General features: G+C 38.6%; 1 protein-coding gene across 1 annotated transcript in view; it reads left to right on the forward strand.

Annotated features, from left to right (window-relative positions):
• Positions 1–18,563, forward strand: part of cacna1bb (calcium channel, voltage-dependent, N type, alpha 1B subunit, b) — a 159,622-nt gene that overhangs the window by 110,689 nt on the left and 30,370 nt on the right. The window contains exons 21-29 of the mRNA XM_066645904.1: positions 194–256; positions 4,641–5,285; positions 5,616–5,803; positions 7,508–7,634; positions 9,222–9,351; positions 11,082–11,141; positions 11,370–11,476; positions 17,051–17,147; positions 18,291–18,451. Of these exons, the coding sequence (XP_066502001.1) occupies positions 194–256; positions 4,641–5,285; positions 5,616–5,803; positions 7,508–7,634; positions 9,222–9,351; positions 11,082–11,141; positions 11,370–11,476; positions 17,051–17,147; positions 18,291–18,451 (1,578 nt within the window). The remainder of the gene's footprint in view (positions 1–193; positions 257–4,640; positions 5,286–5,615; positions 5,804–7,507; positions 7,635–9,221; positions 9,352–11,081; positions 11,142–11,369; positions 11,477–17,050; positions 17,148–18,290; positions 18,452–18,563) is intronic.

Raw genomic sequence — 18,563 nt, forward strand, 5'->3', positions numbered from 1 at the left:
ACTGAAGTGTTACCAATTTGTGTGTTGTGTGTTGTGAAATGTGTATTGGACAGGTGGGCAGACAGGTAGATGGCCGTTTCTCAGAGAAATCCCTCTGAGTACCATCTCTACCTAAAAACTGTTTTTGTTTTATTATAATTTAATTTTTTGTCTTATTCTTTATTGATTTTTTTTGTTTGTCTTGCATGTGCAGTTTTGTAAAGCAAAATCGAGATGTACTCTCTCGCAGCTCTTCCGTCTGCAGCGTTCACTCACCGTGAGTTTTGCTCTCACTTAAAATATTCTCCTCTCACACCCCTCCACACTCCTATGTCAATCCTCTCTTCCGTTCTCCTCTCCTCTTCTTTAATCTTTTAGCTTGTCTGTTTTATCTCCTCGCCACCTCTCCTCTCTCTGGTCGTCCATCCGTCTTCTCCCTGCGATGCTCTGAAGCATGTTGCTGTTGACCTTGTTTTGGATTTAGAAACACGGTTATACCTTTCCCTAGCCCATGATCATAATTTATTAAAGGAATACTCCAGCATTAATAAGGATATAAAAAGTATGTAATGAGGCAGTATGGTAACACAACAGGTAGTGTCACTGTGATGTCCTGTGATTGACTGGCGCCCTGTTCAGTGATGATTCCAGGTAGGCTCCTGAAACAAAACCACACTGGATAAGTTGAATCTGTCGCAGATATTGAAAGAATGAGTAATATTTTATAATGCATTTCCTTTTATTTAAATATTGTAGCAAATCATTGTGCAAAAGTCAGAATTCATCATTAATTTACTTAATACACAGTCAAAACAAAATGTATTGTCCAATCAATACAAAACCAAGCACCTGTTATTTATTTTTCCTCATCAGAAAAATAATACTGAAAGCATTTAACAGCAGCACAACTACTGATTATGAAGTCTGAGCCTTGCTATGGTCGGCCTACTGTGCTGAAAACACAGTCATTTCATTACTATACTCTACGGATGCTGCAGATATAGATTGTAGTGGAAAGTGCTGGAGTATTCCTTTTTAAAATTATTGGTATGATGACTGCAATGAATGTGTGATGCTGAATTTAAGGTGTGGTGGTGGTGGTGGTGGGTTTGTGCTGAGTTTAGCACAAAGCTAACAACCCAAGGATCAGACTGACTCTGCATTCTCTGTCTGATCCCAACTGAAACTTTGAGGGGGGAAAATGACAAAGGATGGATGATCCTTGTCAGAATCAGTGGATTATGATTGTGAAGCATGGAATGCATAATTATGGATTATATATTTTGAGTGCATTAAAGCAGGGTTTATAGAACAGTTAGGGGACATTCCAGTCAAAGGCAGGACTGTGGTACTGCAGTAACACAAGCCTCTGAGCTGATGAGTCATGGTTGGTACTTAACTCATTCATGACATGTTATAATGTGGACTTTGAACTGGAGGGACAGGTCATTATTGCATACTGCGAACATATTTTAGTAGTCTAAATGTGAAATCTTTTATTTAAAGTTGTTGGCTGTGTGCTTTTCTATTCTGGGTGTGATGTATTATGTATATGACAGTTCTGAGAAGCAGCCTGCACTTCAAGTTTGTTTTTCTTACCAGTGAGTTACATTTCCAATATGAATGAAGGCCTGACTGAGTAGAGCAGTCTAGGTCTGCTGCCTGCAGGCTTCAGTGGTCATTTGGATCAACTCTGTGTGTGTGTGCGTATGTGAGGAGTTTTGTTATGAGTTTGTACTGATCAGATTCACCATAATTTGTACAGTTTGGAAGCATCTGCCTTCTTTGTTACAATATTTTGTCTGTTCAGGATTTATTCAAATGATGTGAACTGTTGGTTACATGTTTATTTTCAATTAAAATAAGAATATATCATGTCTGGAGATGCACACACATTTTAGCATATTGGATGTAAAGCACTGGCTTGTAACTCACACTTATTTACTCACTCACATACACACATACTCATGTTTAAGTACAGTAGGGCGGTCTTTAAAGCTTTTCCAGCTTGATAAAAATGTATGGGAGGAAGCAGTTGGGGAGGGTGCATCAACACAGGCAAACATACTTCAGTCTCATTACACACGCTTAATTTGCATTAGAAAAGCTAATAGAACTGCTCATCGCCATGACATCATCTATTGAATAGAAGGAAAAGCATTTAACGTGTATCATGGCAAGAGTTTAACTTATGGCATGGCTTTTTCCCACTTTCCAGCATCCAGAATATTGTGTGGACTACGGGTGTGTGTGTGTGTGTGTGTGTGTGCACGCACAGTATATAGTTAAAATTACCTTCCTGTTAGGAGCACACACATTTAATGTGCTAGTACGCTTTATAACTCAGTAGCACACTTGCTCTTTTTTAAATAACCTGATGATGAGCTCATGCTAGATCTAAACATACGCTAAACCTTGTTTGATAATGAAGTGGACTACATTACATTAATAGATGAATATTTATTTTAAACAAAACTGTCATTCTGGCTTTGCCTGCGCTTACACTTGATATGAAATTCAACAGAGTTCTTTTGTTTCCAGGTTTTTATGGCTTTGCCTCTGGAGCAGTAATTAGTTTATATGTGAATCCTGTAGGCGTGCCAAAGCATGATTTTTTTGGTCAGCAAATTATATAGCAGAATGACAGCAGTTATGGGCCAGTAAATCCTCTCTGAAGCAGCAACTGTCCTTCAGTCGTTTTAATACACAATCAGCATTTCTCTGGGTCTTCTATAAGCCAGCAGCTCAAAGACACTCCTAGGGCCAGAGCTCATCTGTTGATGAGGTTTGATTTATTCACATGGATTACAGGGGCATGAACAGACCAGTGATTGATAACATCCACAAGCATTTGTACTTACATAAGTAAATTACCTTATTTAATGTTGCCGGTGGGCAGTAATTAATCACATATATCTAGTTTAATTTACCTACATTTATGATTGTACAAACTCCATTTCCAGAAAAGTCATGACAGTTTATAAAATGCAAAAACAATAACCGATTATCTTCAATATTTTGATGCCTGTCACATATTCGTAAAAAAAAAAAAACGTAGTAGTGAAACTATTCTAGAAATTTCACGCTGCATTTGAATCTTAAAACATTCCAATAAGGAGGTGAATGGGTAACAGGCAATGGATTCATGATTGGGTATAAAAGGAACTTGCACTAAAATTTCAATCTGTGAATTTTGTGCCAAACTTTGTGAGAGCATTATCAAACAGTTCAAAAACATCTTTTCAAGGGTTTCAGTGTTTTTCCCGATGTACTTTACATAATAATAATAATTATTATTATTTAAAAAATAGATGTAATCTGCAGAAATCTCTGACTGTGTAGGGAACTCTGTTTAAGTGCATTACTTCTGAGCCCTTAGTATTTCATGAGAAACTGTTGTGCTACCATGATAGATATAGCCACATGGGCTTGGGAGTGCTTTGGAAAACCCTTATTACACAGACCCTCTCTGCATGAAGAAATGCAGCCTGAATCTAATCTGTTACACATGTAGACAGCTATACATCGGTTTTGTGTGGAAACACTAATGAGTTCTCTGGGCTCATCTCAGATGGTCCAAAAGGCAGTAGAAACCAAAGGAGTCAAATTTTCAACATTTTGTCATTTAAAAAAGAATGTGTATTGTCCAATCTAATGACAAGATGTACCATTCAGACTGTTATCAGCAGTAGGTGCAAAAGCCAACATTTCATGGAATGGGGTGTGCATCAGTGACCATGGAATTGGTGATTTACTTATGTGTGGGTTCATAAAGAGAGAGAGATTCTACCACATATGCCTTTCTTAGGAAGTCCATGGTTATTTCAGCAACAAAATGCCAGGCCTCATTCTGTACATACTACAAAAACATGGCTTTGTAGACACAAAGTCTGTGTTCTTGCCTGAGTTGCCTGCAGTCCAGATCTGTTTCCCAAGGTGTATTCTGAAGATGAGAATCAGGCATGGGTGACCACAGACTGCTTAGCAGCTGTCCTCTACCAAACCAGAATGAGCAAATATTCAGCCTGCAAAACTTTAACAATTAGCATCCCCAGTTCATGTATGATTAAATATTGTAGTTAAAAGGAAACGCGATGTAACCCAGTGGTAAACATACCTCTGTCCCAACTTTTATGGAGTGTGTTGCAGGCATCAAATTTAAAATATATTTATATTTAGAAAATACAATGATGTTGTTCAGTGTAATCATTGAATTTAATCTCTTTGTGATTTTGTCACAAATAAAGATTAAGTTGAATGAACAAATCACAATGTTTTTATTGCATTTAATAAAGTGTCTTTTTACAGACTTTTTAGGAAATCGGTTTGTACTTCTTTCAGTATTTTTGAGTATTTGATATATAATAATAGTTGTCAGGAATTAAATCTATTTTTCTTCAGTTATCTTGTAGTTATTCACATTATTTTTTTTTTTTTTGTTTCATTTTATTCTATTACTAATGTAGACCACACTTGGACTTTATTTAGAGGAACAGAAATGGGACACAAAATTATCAAATCTGTTATTGCCAGGTATTGCCAATAATGATAATACTCTCTAGATCAACATTTACAGCTAAGTGATATATTGCATGGGCCCTAAAAACCATTGTCAACTCTATTTTCTGACATTTCTCTGTTTTCCCCTTCATTATCTTCAGTAAGGAACAGCAGCGTTCTCTGCAAAAGATGTCAGTGTGGGAGCAGCGCACCACACAGCTCCGCCGTCACCATCTCCGCAGCAGCAACGAGGCTCTCTACAGTGAGCTGGAGCCTGAGGAACGCCTTCGTCTGTCCTCAGCCCTTCACCTCCGACCGGACATGACGGCCCACCATGACCGCCCCCTGGTGGTGGAACAGTGTGATGATGCCGCTGATAAGCCCCGAAAGGATGTCACAGATGATTCAGCGACTGGACACCCTCGGAAGCACCACCGTTGCAGAGGAGAAAATGGCGAGGCAGGTGAAAACCGACATCATCGACATCACAGCCGCAACCGTGAGCATCAACATGGGGTAGAATGCAGCTCCAGCCAGGATGGAGGACACAGGCACCAGAGCCTGGCCTGCTCCCCAGAGGAGAGTGCAGAGGATAGAGAGCACCGCCGCCACTCCCACCGAAACAGAGGTTCCAACGGCAATGGCACCATCAGCAGTGGAACAAAGGGGGAGCATAGGACACGAGGGCACAGGGAGGGCGAGGCGGGCAATGGAGAGAGGAAAAGACATAGACCTAGAGGCAAAGCCCAGTCCACAATAGACACAGATGACTACAGAGAGAATGGGGAGAGAGACGCGGGCCAGAGGTAAGCCTCAAACTAAACACAAAAGTTTCTTAAAATGTGTGCTTGGTAACACGTAGCTCAAGGACAAGTATTTTATATGCCACCCCCCCCCCCCCCCCCCCACACACACACACACACACTTTTTTCCCTATTGCCATTCCAGTTGCCAAAACTTCTTTTGCTATCTGCTTCTGACTGCAGGGTCCTTTGTGTGTGAGTGAGTGTGTGTGTGTGTGTGTGTGTGTGTGTGTGTGTGCGTGGCCACTCTCAGACTAGCAGTGACATTAACTGGTAAATGACGGGTTTCACATGTATCCACTGCAGTTAATTGAGCTTGTGGTTGTTTTGCAGAGACAGACTTACTGATACAGAAGGAGATGGTTTGGGCAGCCCTTTGCAGTCTCCTATTGACCCAGAAGCAGGGCGAGAGAGGCAAGAGGACTCAGATAATCTAAAGAACAGCACCAGGGCGGGATCAACTGCAGTCAGCATACCTGTTACCATCACCGCACCTCCAGGAGAAACCACCATTATCCTCTGTCAGTAAATCACCACCCGTGATAGTAAAACAAATAATACTCCATATTCCAGTTGTATTACAGTTTTGCCAGTATTAAAGAAAAATATGGGAGTTGGAAAATGATTTGTAATTACCTGCAAACAGAACAAGACCATTTTTACCTTTGATATGGCATTATTGTCTACAGGGTGAAAATGGTACTTTAAAGACGACATATTATATCCCTTTTTCACAAGATAACACAATTCACAGAGGTCTACATGGATCAAATACAACAGCACCATTCTAAACAGCTCTTTTCAGAATGCCCATTATCAGCACCTACTACTTTAATTTACAATGAGCCACTCTTTCCCCCAACCCCAGCACAAAGCATTGAGAAATGAATGAGAAAAAGCTTTGTTCCTTAGGCATTTTTGCTTTTTTTATTATTAACTTGGTTCTTTCTTCTCTATACTTATTTTCACTGTTTTTGCTCAATACTCATCTTACCCACTCATTGTGTATTTTTTTAAATCTCATCTTTGAATTCTCATAGAAATGGAGGTCCAGTACAGTGATTAGAGATCCTCCGATGAGGTGGATATACAATTCTAAAGTCTTAGCATTTGACGTTAATAGCAGAGCAAAATCAGAAAGGCTGCCCAAAAAGTACTGACTGGTTTGTCTTATTTCATGGCTTATGGGTAGGCTCCAGACAGCATATGCATAAAAAAGTGTGCTGTTTTGTGTTTTCATATGTCCCTTTTAAAGAACTATATATTGCCCTTTTATGGAACAAAGTTTGGGAGTTTATGATTATTTTGAACAACCCGGTTTCACACCTGTTCGTGATATTGTCACATATATAGGGGACTGCAATTCGTGATATAGTCGCATATGACTGTCTGTGAGGAGTTGGTGTCTTCTTGTGTCTGTGTGGGTTTCCTCCGGGTGCTCCGGTTTACTCCAACGGTCCCAAAAAAAAACACGTTGGTAGGTGGATTGGTGACTCAAAAGTGTCCGTAGGTGTGAATGTGTGTTGCCCTGTGAAGGACTGGCGCCGCCTCCAGGGTGTATTCCCGCCTTGCGCCCAATGATTCCAGGTAGGCTTTGGACCCACCGCGACCCTGAACTGGATAAGCAGTTACAGATAATGAATGAATGAATAATGGCTAGAGAAATGTCCTTTTCAGTATTAACCTTTTGAAAATTACTCAAAATAACGTTAAGTGAAAGAAATGTTCTCGTTAGAGTTAAAGCTAAAGTAGGACACCAATAATAAGCATTGCTTAGGAGAAATATTATAATAAAATACTTTATGCCTTTGTTGGAATATCAACCTATGTTATGTGATTCGAATTATGCTTTTTCTATGTTATGAGTAATGGCGCCTGTAACGAGGAAGAGTTTTGTGTTTTACTGTCGCATAGTGTTTTATGATAATTACCCATTCACTTACGATCGTGATATTGTTGCATATAATGTCAAAAATATGCGACTATGTCACGAATTGCAGTCCCCTATATATGTGACTACATCACGAATAGGTGTGAGACCGGGTTGTTTTGAACTTTACAACAATTACAATTCAGTGTGTTATCACTGGACATTTCTGTTTAATATTGTTAATTTTGTTCAAAAACTGGTTCTGAGAGATGGTTTTTTTTTCATCTGTTTTTGTGGTTTTCAGTTAGTTTCCCATTTCTACTGTTTGAATATGTTTAATGTTTGTTCTTGGCAGTAAATAACCTAGATGGTGAGAATCTTCTCGTGAATGAAGAGAAGAAGGATTTGGATGAGCTGATTCCAAACCCTCCCAAACACATCTTACCCTACAGCTCCATGTTCGTATTTGGTCAGTCAAACCCGTGAGTATGGCTCTTGAGTACTCTTTAAAGGTGTCCTTTCCAAGAGAGTGTTCACCCACCATGTAGGCGTGGAAAGAAGCTCAAAGATATGACTTCTTTTGGCAGAGATGTCAGGCTGAGCTCTTGGACGGTCTAGCAGTGTTTTCCTGCCCCAACACACATGAACCAAATCATCAGCTTATTTTCAGGTCGTTTCGTTTGTGGAATCAAGTGTGAAAGTGTAAGGAAAACTGGAATTGGAACTTAACACTTGAAGACTTATTATTATTATTATCCCAGAAGCTGTGTGACTGCGATACTACCTGTTGTGCCACCGTCCCACCCCAATGAAAAACATGTACCTCCAAAATAGTATGGTTACAGGAGAAGGAAAAAACCTTCTTAATATTCAATTTATATATATAATACATTCAAAGTCTCAGTCTCTCTCTCTCTCTCCCTCTCTCTCTCTCTCTCTCTCTATCTATATATATATAGATAGATAGATAGATAGATAGATAGATAGATAGATACAGAGAGAGAGCATTTCTATTAGTCCATTCATCATGCCATTGCCACAAAATGTGAATGATGTAATAAAAATAATAATCCACAAAAATGGAGATACACGTTTTTTTATTGGACAGCGACAATATTTTGTTTTCCCGATTTCACTCTGGTTTTCAATGCTCAGCACCACCACAAAGAAGATTTGGGTGGTAGATCATGCTCAGTGCTGCAGTGACACTGACATGGTGGTGATGAGTTAATGTGTGTTACACTGTTATCAGTGGATTAGAAGCAACACTGCTGCTGGAGTTTTAAGCACTGTGTCCTTTCAATGTCCTCTCTGTTAGACACATCTATCTCGTTTGTCCACCTCGTAAATATAAAGTCAGAGAGTAGCTCATCTGTTGCTGCAGAATTCGTGTTGGTCATCCGCTAGTCCTTCATTAGTGGACACAGGATACTGTTGTCTGTTTTTGGTAGGTGTACAATTCTCAGTCTAGTAGTGACACTGCAGGGGTTTAAAACTCCAGCAGCACTGCTGTGTCTGATGTACTTGTACCAGCACATACATTACGACATACATTAACACACCATATCTGTATCAGTGAGAATAAATCAGTCTATTTGAAAAATAAGAGATCAAACTGTCAAGCTATTGTGGATCACATACATATCTGCACATGACCCTGAGACCTGACACTGTTCTTGAAATATTCATATATTTAAATTTAGAGTTTAATATTTAAGTCTATGAATTGATATTACAAAAAAGGCCTCCTAAAAAGATGTGTGAGCAGTCAAGACTCTGATGTGTACTCAGTCAAGACAAACAGCTACTGTAGTACTGAGAGATGCAACAAAATATAGGTTAACAGCGTTATAAGTTTGGCCTAAACTGGAAATATATACCCTGCAGACTGAACAAAAAAAAATTCTAAGGTCTGAAAGACAATCAATTAAACTTTTTTTGTGTCATGTTCATCTGAACATTTCAACAGCTGGAATGTATTCCTAGATGTACAATAATGTGGGGCTGGTTCCAAACTGTTGTTGTATTGCTGTACAGTAACTGTGATGTGTGTGCATGTGCGTTTGCAGTGTACGAAGGCTGTGTCACTACGTGGTGAACCTGCGTTACTTTGAGATGTGCATCCTCTTGGTCATCACCATGAGCAGCATTGCTCTGGCTGCTGAAGACCCTGTGCAGGCTAATGCTCCCAGAAATAATGTAAGAACATGAGACACACAGATACACACTTTCAAAGTTCAGAGGTTCTGTCATTCTTTTAGCTTCCAGTAACTGTCAGCTATTTGATGAAGAGTGAATCAAAAAGTTAGACGTGTGGATTTCTACATTTCAGGACAGAGAACAAGGCTAGGGTTGAAATCTTTGCCTTTTACATAATGAATATTGCTTCAGGGGACTGGTGTGGCAGGCTGTGTCTGGGCTGTCACACAGAACTCTGTCAGAATACTTTTGCTTGGCCTGGATGCTGGAGAGTCCTTTGGGAATGAGTGAGAACACACTTGGCCAGCAACTGGCTGCTTGCTATGACTACATCAAACTGAAAACATGGAGCATAATTAAGGGCTATATAAGAAAGAAGAGCATGTAAACATGGCTTTTAAATCTGTCTGAATATGACTCACCTTGTTAGAGCTGCCTGTCAGGTGGATCTAAAGTCTCCTTCAAAATGTCTCCTTGATTTTAGTGAAAACAATCCTTCCTCAAAAAATAGTATTTTACACCTTCATTTGAAATAATTAAATGCTGTGCCTTAACATAGCTTTGCATTTTGAAGCTCATCAGTGTAATTACAAGATGGTAGTTGCATGGGACATCATTTGCAAAGTAAAAAACTAAAAATAATAATTATAACAGAAGTTATCAAGATATATCTTACACATTTTTGTTCTGTATATATTAAGATTTGTATTTGTATTAGGTTTATGTCCAAGAAAAGATAATTAACAAAGACGTTATTTGCATCATAGTACCATGGTCAAACAAGGCAGGACTGAGCAGTTTTGTTTTCTCCTTGACTATGGAAAATGTCCTCTTCAGTTTGGGTTGTGCTTTGGGGACACGGATGATAGTGAGCACTGTAGATTCTGGCACCTAATGTGCAAGCAGAGTGAAATTTAGCTGTAATCGATCCCAACACAGTGTCTCGCCTAGTTACTTTGGAGGCATGCTCAATTACTAACGCACTGTCCTCCTCTTTGAAGAGCCCCCCTGCAAGGTTGTGCTTATAACAAAAAAAAAATAAAGTTCATACAGCCTTTCAATGGATAATCACTGGGTTTTAGAACCAGTTCATGTTTTAATATTTTATTAAGTCTTTATCTTCTACTATTTTCTTTACACAATACGTCACCTTAAAATATAGAATGAGTCATTGTGTGATACAGTGCTGTTCTTTGTTCCTACATTTCATAACAAAAGTGCTTTGGTGGGAACATATGGACCTGTTCCTCTTGGCAGCGTGACTGAAGCATTGTTCTTTTATGCATGCAATTTAGTCTAGGAGTGATCTATTCAGACTGTTGTCAGCTATAGGTCACATTACAAAGTATGAGCAGCCAAACCAAAAAAAATGGGATTTGGTTAGAAAATTGAATATTTGTCATTTTGTCAGTGTTGTGTGTTTGTAGCATGTTAGTGTACAGCAAAGCTGTGGTCAGGCACAGCTTTAAAGAAAATACAGTGCTGGATAACCCATTGTGGTGGGTGATCAAGCTGTTCATCATGATTTTTTTAATACTAAAAATCACATAAAAAAACATTCAATATAACACAAGATTGCAACTTTTAAAAAAAATTAGCAGCTTCCAAAGTGGATTTTGGTTTAATGTATTTTGCAAGTTACTGAGACTGCTTCAAAGTTTTGCTCTGTAAAATCACACTACAATTATTGATTAAAATTGACTTCACTGTTGTTTCTGTTCACTTTTCAGGTGCTAAAATATTTAGATTATGTCTTCACTGGGGTGTTTACATTCGAAATGGTGATAAAGGTAAAAAAAAATCTGGCTTATGTTTCTGGCAGTTTTACCATTTTCTCTTAATTAGTAAATGTATTAAATAAAAAAAGACTATATTTAATTGTATTTTGCTAGCCAAAATTTGGCATGTCTGCCTCAAGCATTTCCACCCTGCTCTCGATTTTTGAATGAAACAGATTCAATAATTTTTTCTTATTATATTGTGGTTCTTCATGGTCTTCTATTCTGTTTGTGCATCAGATGATTGACCTGGGGCTGCTGCTCCATCCAGGCTCCTATTTCAGAGACCTGTGGAACATTCTGGACTTCATCGTGGTCAGTGGTGCCCTGGTGGCCTTTGCCTGCTCGTAAGTACAAACTCCTTTCCAGAGCTGTCAGTGCTGCTCAGAGGAGAAAGCAAATCCACACTGTCAACTTAAATCCAGCAAAAGCAGTGGAGGGAATATGACGAGAATGAGATATGACTGCCATTTCTCCTGCGTTTTGGTGGGAGACAGAGCAGTGTGTGGAGTGGACTGTGTGTATATGCTGTTTCCTTTGGAATAAAAAAAAATGTGTTAACTGTGCTTCTTCTTCTTGACTCATACGGGGATTATGTGCAGTGTTCTCACCTGTGCCGGCTCTTCTAGTTCACTGTCATATCTATTCCCGCTTCCCTCCGGAGAGTGGAGCCAAACTTAGCAGCACTTAAGAAACTCAGGCTACACTTGAGACATGCTCACTCCCTCTGGTTTAGCTCTAATTCTCACAACAGCACCATAACCAATGCTTATTTACTGAAATGCCTTCTAGATAGGTCCCTAAGTGCTTGTACAAACACAAAGAAATACATTTACACAGAGAAACACACAGATTAACAGACAAACAAACTGTTGTGATTTGTTTCATGAGAATTAGGTTTACTTGAATCATGACTTAATCATCTTGATTTTAATAGATTTTACAGCGACAATTGAACAGCGACAATATTATAGTAAGCAGTTGAGCATTGTGTAAACAATGGCCAAATTAAGTTTTTTTAAATTATTATTAATATTTTTTTCTTTTATAATATATTATTAATATTTTTTGCCCAATCATATATAAAACCATTCAACACTGTTCTATATCAATATTAAAATGAATAGTCTAAGACCTTTGACCTTTCTCTGCTGTCATTGCTTACTCCTTAAAACCACAGATAATCAAAAAAGAAAATTCTCCAACATAAATTTATGTTTCAATTACTTTTGCTATTCTGTGTGTATCTGAAACCTGTGGTTTTAAGGTGTGGGAGATTAAAGCTGCTTTCATACTGAGCGTGGTATGTGCTGGGCTCCAGCCATAAAAAAGCAGGTTTTCTATCTCAAGGATGTGTATATTGTAAACAAAACTTTGTCTAGTGATAGAGGGCTGTCATTCACATTCATTGGTATATTAAGACCACGCCCATACCTTTCTCAGAGAGGTCAGATGAGAGGATTTTGGCTAGAATGAGAAGTGTTTTTCTTATATTTTTTTGCTTTGTTTTCAATTTAAACTTTGCCGAATAATCTGCATAACACACAAGCTTAGTATATTGTCGCTATCCAATGAAAAACAGTGGTACAGGCCCACAGTCAATTTATTCCAGGCCCACAAAAGCAAAAAAAAAATAAAAAATTTGTCCATTGTTTACACAATGCTAATGCTATTATTGTCAAGTTAAAAACACGTGTCTCCATTTTTGTGGATTTTTAGTTTACTACATCATTGGAACTCACCAGCTGTCCTTCACATTGTGTGAAAATTTCATAATGAATGGACCAAAAGAAATGCTTCAACATAATGTAAATATTTTACATTAAATTCCATTGAAATTTAAGTTTTTTCCTCCTGTAAAGTTACTATTTTGGACATACAAAAAATATATAATGTGCTCACAGGGGCTTGAAGCTTTTATGACTGTGCATGTCTCCTCTGTTTATAGGTGCACTTGCCGCTAAGCTCTGCGCAGCGAAAAACCTGTACTTGTGCCATGCAACCTATTGAAAATAATGCCTTTGAAAGCACAGTAATGACTTTTCCATGTTCAGTGTGAACCAGTGTAGTCTATCACACTTCTCTAAATGACTACATTTGGTGAAAGGAGAAAAAGATTTTCTCCTTTGTGGCCAAACTATCACTTGAAGAACTTGAAACAGTAAAAGGCAGGTGGTTTTGAGGTGTCAGAACTGTTTTATTGGAGCAGTTGATCTCCAAGAGTGTTTTCTTGTGGCATTTGGTGTTTTTGTCTGTTGTTTAAACCTCACTTTAATGGCCTGATTGGAAATATGTTGTTCCGTTCTCATTCACAGAGTGAGAGGAAGCTGATACCTCACATTTTTCTTTTTTTCTTCCCCTAAAAGCAGATGACTGCTGTTGTAATAAAACTGTTTTTGTTCCTTTTCTTTTCTGTTTTATTCTTAATAATAAGCATGTGTTTTTACCTGTTGGCTTTGTTGTGCTTTCGTTTCTTTCTGCTTTTCTGCTTCTCTCTCTTTACTGTGTTTATGCTTCTTCTTTCTTCCTGTTTGTACTGCGTTCAGGAGCTTCATGGGGTATGCATTTGTTACTGCCTGCTTTTTTCTTCTGTGTGTGTCTGTGTGTAAGAGAAATGTATTTATCCAAAATTTGTGCACACCACATCAAGTCTTGGGTCTTGTCATCATCTTTCCACCATGCTGTGGTTTGTTGTGTTTGTGGCTGAAATAGACTCACCTGTGCTTCTAGGGATACACAGTCGGACCAAGACTGGAACTGTCAGATTTTTGCTCTACACATGCAACAGGCCATTTTTTTTAATGCATTCCAGACTCTGATTGAATGCTGTTTTGAATGTTCTATTCATACATCAATATTATAAATTATTCATTGGTTTAAATAGGCAGTATTCCTCTTACTTTCAATAGAGCACTTAATATCTGAATAGAAGATTTATGCAGAGACTTTGCCAAAAGAATGCAATATTCCAAAAGTTGCAGTGTATGTCTTGGTGTATTTTGAGCATTTTGATGAGTCACCGCTGTGTTGAGAAATCATGAATTGATGTGAACCGAGAAATGTAATGTTGATCAAAATAATACCAGCATAAAATCAAATGTACACTGGTCACCCATAATGTTTAAAATACGGAAGGGTTAAGTGAATAACATTATCTCACTACAATGGGATCTGTGAAGGTGTAGGATATATGTTACTCACAATTCTTAAAGTTGATGTGTTGGAAGCAATACAATAATGCAAGCTTAAGGATCTGAGTTGCTTTGAAAAGTTAGACTTCTGAGTCCATCTATGGAACAGCAGGTCTTGTGGGGTGTTCTCAGTATACAATGGCTGCCACTTACTAAGAATGGTCAGTGAAGGTACAACTGGTGAACTAGGGAAAAGCAAAGGCTAGCTCTTGATGGCTATGACACAAAGGTGTTAGAACACACTCTGCATTGCAGATTGCTGCATATGGTGCTGGGAAGCCATATAATTTGGTCAGCCATGTCATGTTAAAGGCAAGAAAACATGGCACAAGGATGCACTATGTGAGAAAGGCAACCTGGTGGAGGCAGTGTGATACTATGGCAAAGCTTCTGTTAGGAAACCTTAGGATGTGGTTTGCATGACTATAACACATACATACCATATACCTAAACACTATTGCAGACCAACTGAATGGAGTTTTATATGCAGCATTCTAACGTCGAATATATACACAATATAAATTTATATAAAATATATTTAAATATATTCTGAAAATGTGCATGCAGTAACAATTCAGAGAGTGAAAGTGTGTGTGTGTGTAATACTTCTCTGATTATATCCCTCTATATAATCTATCTGTTGTTGTGTCAAGTTTAACCTGCTTTGTTAGAACATATTTAAAATAATTTTCATTCCATTTTGCATTGCGTTTATTAAAATAAATGTCTTATTGTGGCATATGTTTTATTTAATGTCTTTTTTAAAAGTTATTTTATATATTATTCCCCACTCAATCTCTGGAGCTAAATGTTGTTTCTGTATAGCTTTTCTTTTATTTAAGCTCTTTTTACAGTGCTATGTCTGCTTCTAATGCTTATTCTCTGTCTGTCCAGCTGCTTACACCAGTGTATTATTTTGTATTTATCTGTGTCCTCTATGTGCATGTTTCTATTATTTGCTTCTTCTCATCAGATCTCAGCAAAGTGTGACCAGGTGGGGACTTATCTCTGTAGTTTCCCTGAACTCCATGACCTTTCCATACATGCTTCCCTGTCAGCTCCATTCCCCATCCCACTTAAAGAGGATGGTTCCCTTTAGCCCAGTCAGAAACCCTCCCTCTGGCCCTCCAAAGCTTCAAACATACTTTATGTACTGCTAGCATCATGAAACTATTGCTACCATTGCCATCAAAGGGAAATACCCATCATCAGCTGATTTAGATGAGAAACTATCAAAAAGAAACAAACCAAAATATAAGAAAAAATATATGAATAAAAATAATGGCTTATTCCCAATATCAGGGTTAAATGTCTTTTTAGCAGAATATTACAAAATTGAGAAGCAGAATGAAAGAAGACATATTGTTTTGTTTAAATACATATTGAGAGATGATAAAGGACACATGGTCATTTGTACATTGACATTCTCAGGCTCTGGGACTACCAAAAAGAGATCAAAAATCTCATTATATTTTATATATAAATATTATATATATATTCATTATACAGTGTAAAAATAAATGTGATTTTTTTCAAAGTCCCATTTTCCTGTCATATTCTTGGGTGGTGCCTGTGGTGGCAATGGCAGAATAGAAGCTGATCTGTAGCACTGTAGAACTGATCAGTGTACCAGAGCATGGGTTCTGCATGTGGTAGAGCTAGTAAACCCCTGAGAGGAGAGAAAAAGTGACCAATCCAATCACAGAGCTGAGCTATGCTACATCTATTCATATCCCAGAGTCTCCTGCACTTGAGTTTAAGAAAAAGAAAGTATTGTGGGAACCAGGAAGGCAAAATAGAGCCTGTTTTTCCATCTAAAATAGATTACAGTGGTGGAGCAGCGGAGGAGTTTATATCCCTTTTCAACATTTTATGTAAAGTGCATTTCTGTGATACTGACTCTTAGATGGTTAGAGCAAAATCCCCTCTCTCTCTCTCTCTCTCTCTCTCTCTCTCTCTCTCTCTCTCTCTCTCTCTCCCCTTCCTTCCTTCAGCTCAGTCTCACCCCTTTTAGGCCAAACAACTTTAATAGTAAGAAATCTAGAGTTGTATACCTTCTTTATCCTGCTCTTCTGAAAGACTGATTTGTGGCTGAGTCCATGATATGAAACCCGAATTCACAGAAAGGAAAATGTTGTTGCACCTTTTTATAATCTCTACTTGGCTGTTTGGTGTCTGTTGATAACACAGTCAAAGAAAGTGCCTGGACACAGTTCCATTGCAGCAGGGTTTTGTCGTACCTTTCTGTTTACTCTAAATATAGCAAATCCTTAGACTTGTACACATGGTGTATCTTTTCTCCTGTATTTTGTATCATTTGATGACATATAATAAAAATATTGGCTGTTTGTGGCCTAGCCAGCAGTGATTTTACAAAGGGACCATTTCTGATCCTGGGGCTGGTCCTTTGTGGCTTTTTCTAGTAAATAGTAGTCATTATTCTATGGATATCCAATATATTTAGCCGGGTCACTCAGGGTTACTATTATCTTCAATGGAAGGTATGTTTCTATAGCATAACTTCACTCATTTGCATGCATTGAATTAACCTACGATCCTTTGGCTAATGTAATATAGAATTACACAGGCCAAAAGAGGTAAAGAGAAAAAAAGATTTCAGTGGAAAATTGAGTACCTCTGTGTGTGTGTGTGTGTGTGTGTGTGTGTGTTGGTGTATGGGGAAAGGAAATGTTTCTTGTGTACACTAATTCATTTATAATTACCACACAGAGGGACCAAAGGCAAAGACATCAACACTATCAAGTCCCTCAGAGTACTGCGCGTATTGAGACCACTGAAGACCATCAAACGTCTGCCCAAATTGAAGGTACTTTTCACAGCTCTTACTCTTCCAGATCATTTACAAATGCTGTTTTGTGAGTCCCATGTCTGGAAATTACATTCTATTTACATCTGGGGTATCATGGGGAAATCAGCACTGGGATCGGGAAACTCTGTTCTGAAGAGTTCTGTTTTAGAAGGGGAAACAGTTGCAATCCTGGCTTGATTAGCATATTTACATGTGCTGCATCTTTTGCCAAAACTCATCTCTCTTTTACACTTACTGTTACTGTATCACTCAGAGGCAGTAAGATGAGGCAATGCATTAGATATTCATTCATTCATTATCTGTAATCGCTTATCCAGTTCAGGGTCGCGGTGGGTCCAGAGCCTACCTGGAATCATTGGGCGCAAGGCAGGAATACACCCTGCAGGGGGCGCCAGTCCTTCACAGGGCAACACAGACACACACATTCACTCACACACCCACTCACACCTATGGACACTTTTGAGTCGCCAATCCACCTACCAACATGTGTTTTTGGACTGTGGGAGGAAACCAGAGCACCCGGAGGAAACCCACACAGACACAGGGAGAACACACCAACTCCTCACAGACAGTCACCCAGAGTGGGACTCGAACCCACAACCTCCAGGCCCCTGGAGCTGTGTGACCGCCACCGTGCCACCCCCGGATTAGATTTTGTTAGTGCTAATAAAATTGGACGTCGGTTACCTCAGAACCATATATTCAATTTACACTTTTCAGTTAGCTCAAATTTGTCTTCCTGTAACAGATTTGACAAAAGCAGTTGTTCAGAAAGTCTTGGCAGAATGGAGAGATCATTGCAGATAGTATTTCACATTTCTCAAACAATTAAAAATGGCTTAATCTGAACAGTAGGAAAAGTGTCTCTCCATTATTGCGTTTCTCATTATGATCCAGAAACACTACGCTTGCTGACTAGAGAATTTTACCACATCAATTTAATAGATGTGAAGTTAATTTGTTATAAAAACAAAAGGCTACTTGAGAAAAACCCATGGTTTCATTAAAGCTTTGGCAGTGGCACATTAGTTTGTTTAGTGTACATCAATTTTACAAAGATGTTACTGTGTATCTCTGCCTGTGGTGTTGATATGCTGTGTGTGTGTGTGTGTGTGCGTGCACGCACTTTCCCCCCCTCAGGCGGTGTTTGACTGTGTAGTGAACTCTCTGAAGAATGTGCTGAACATCCTCATTGTCTACATCCTCTTCATGTTTATCTTTGCCGTCATTGCTGTGCAGCTGTTTAAGGGCAAGTTCTTCTACTGCACAGATGAGTCCAAAGCTCTACAGAAAGACTGCAGGTACTGCTGGTCATTCTATATGTACACACTAATAAATCCTTTTTAAACCCTCTTGTTAGCTCTCATCTCTTTTTGGCCACAAATTCCCTTTTGCAAATGCCCTCGGTAATCA

This window comes from Hoplias malabaricus, chromosome 15, assembly GCF_029633855.1.
Source record: "Hoplias malabaricus isolate fHopMal1 chromosome 15, fHopMal1.hap1, whole genome shotgun sequence".
In the NCBI taxonomy this organism is placed as follows: domain Eukaryota; kingdom Metazoa; phylum Chordata; class Actinopteri; order Characiformes; family Erythrinidae; genus Hoplias; species Hoplias malabaricus.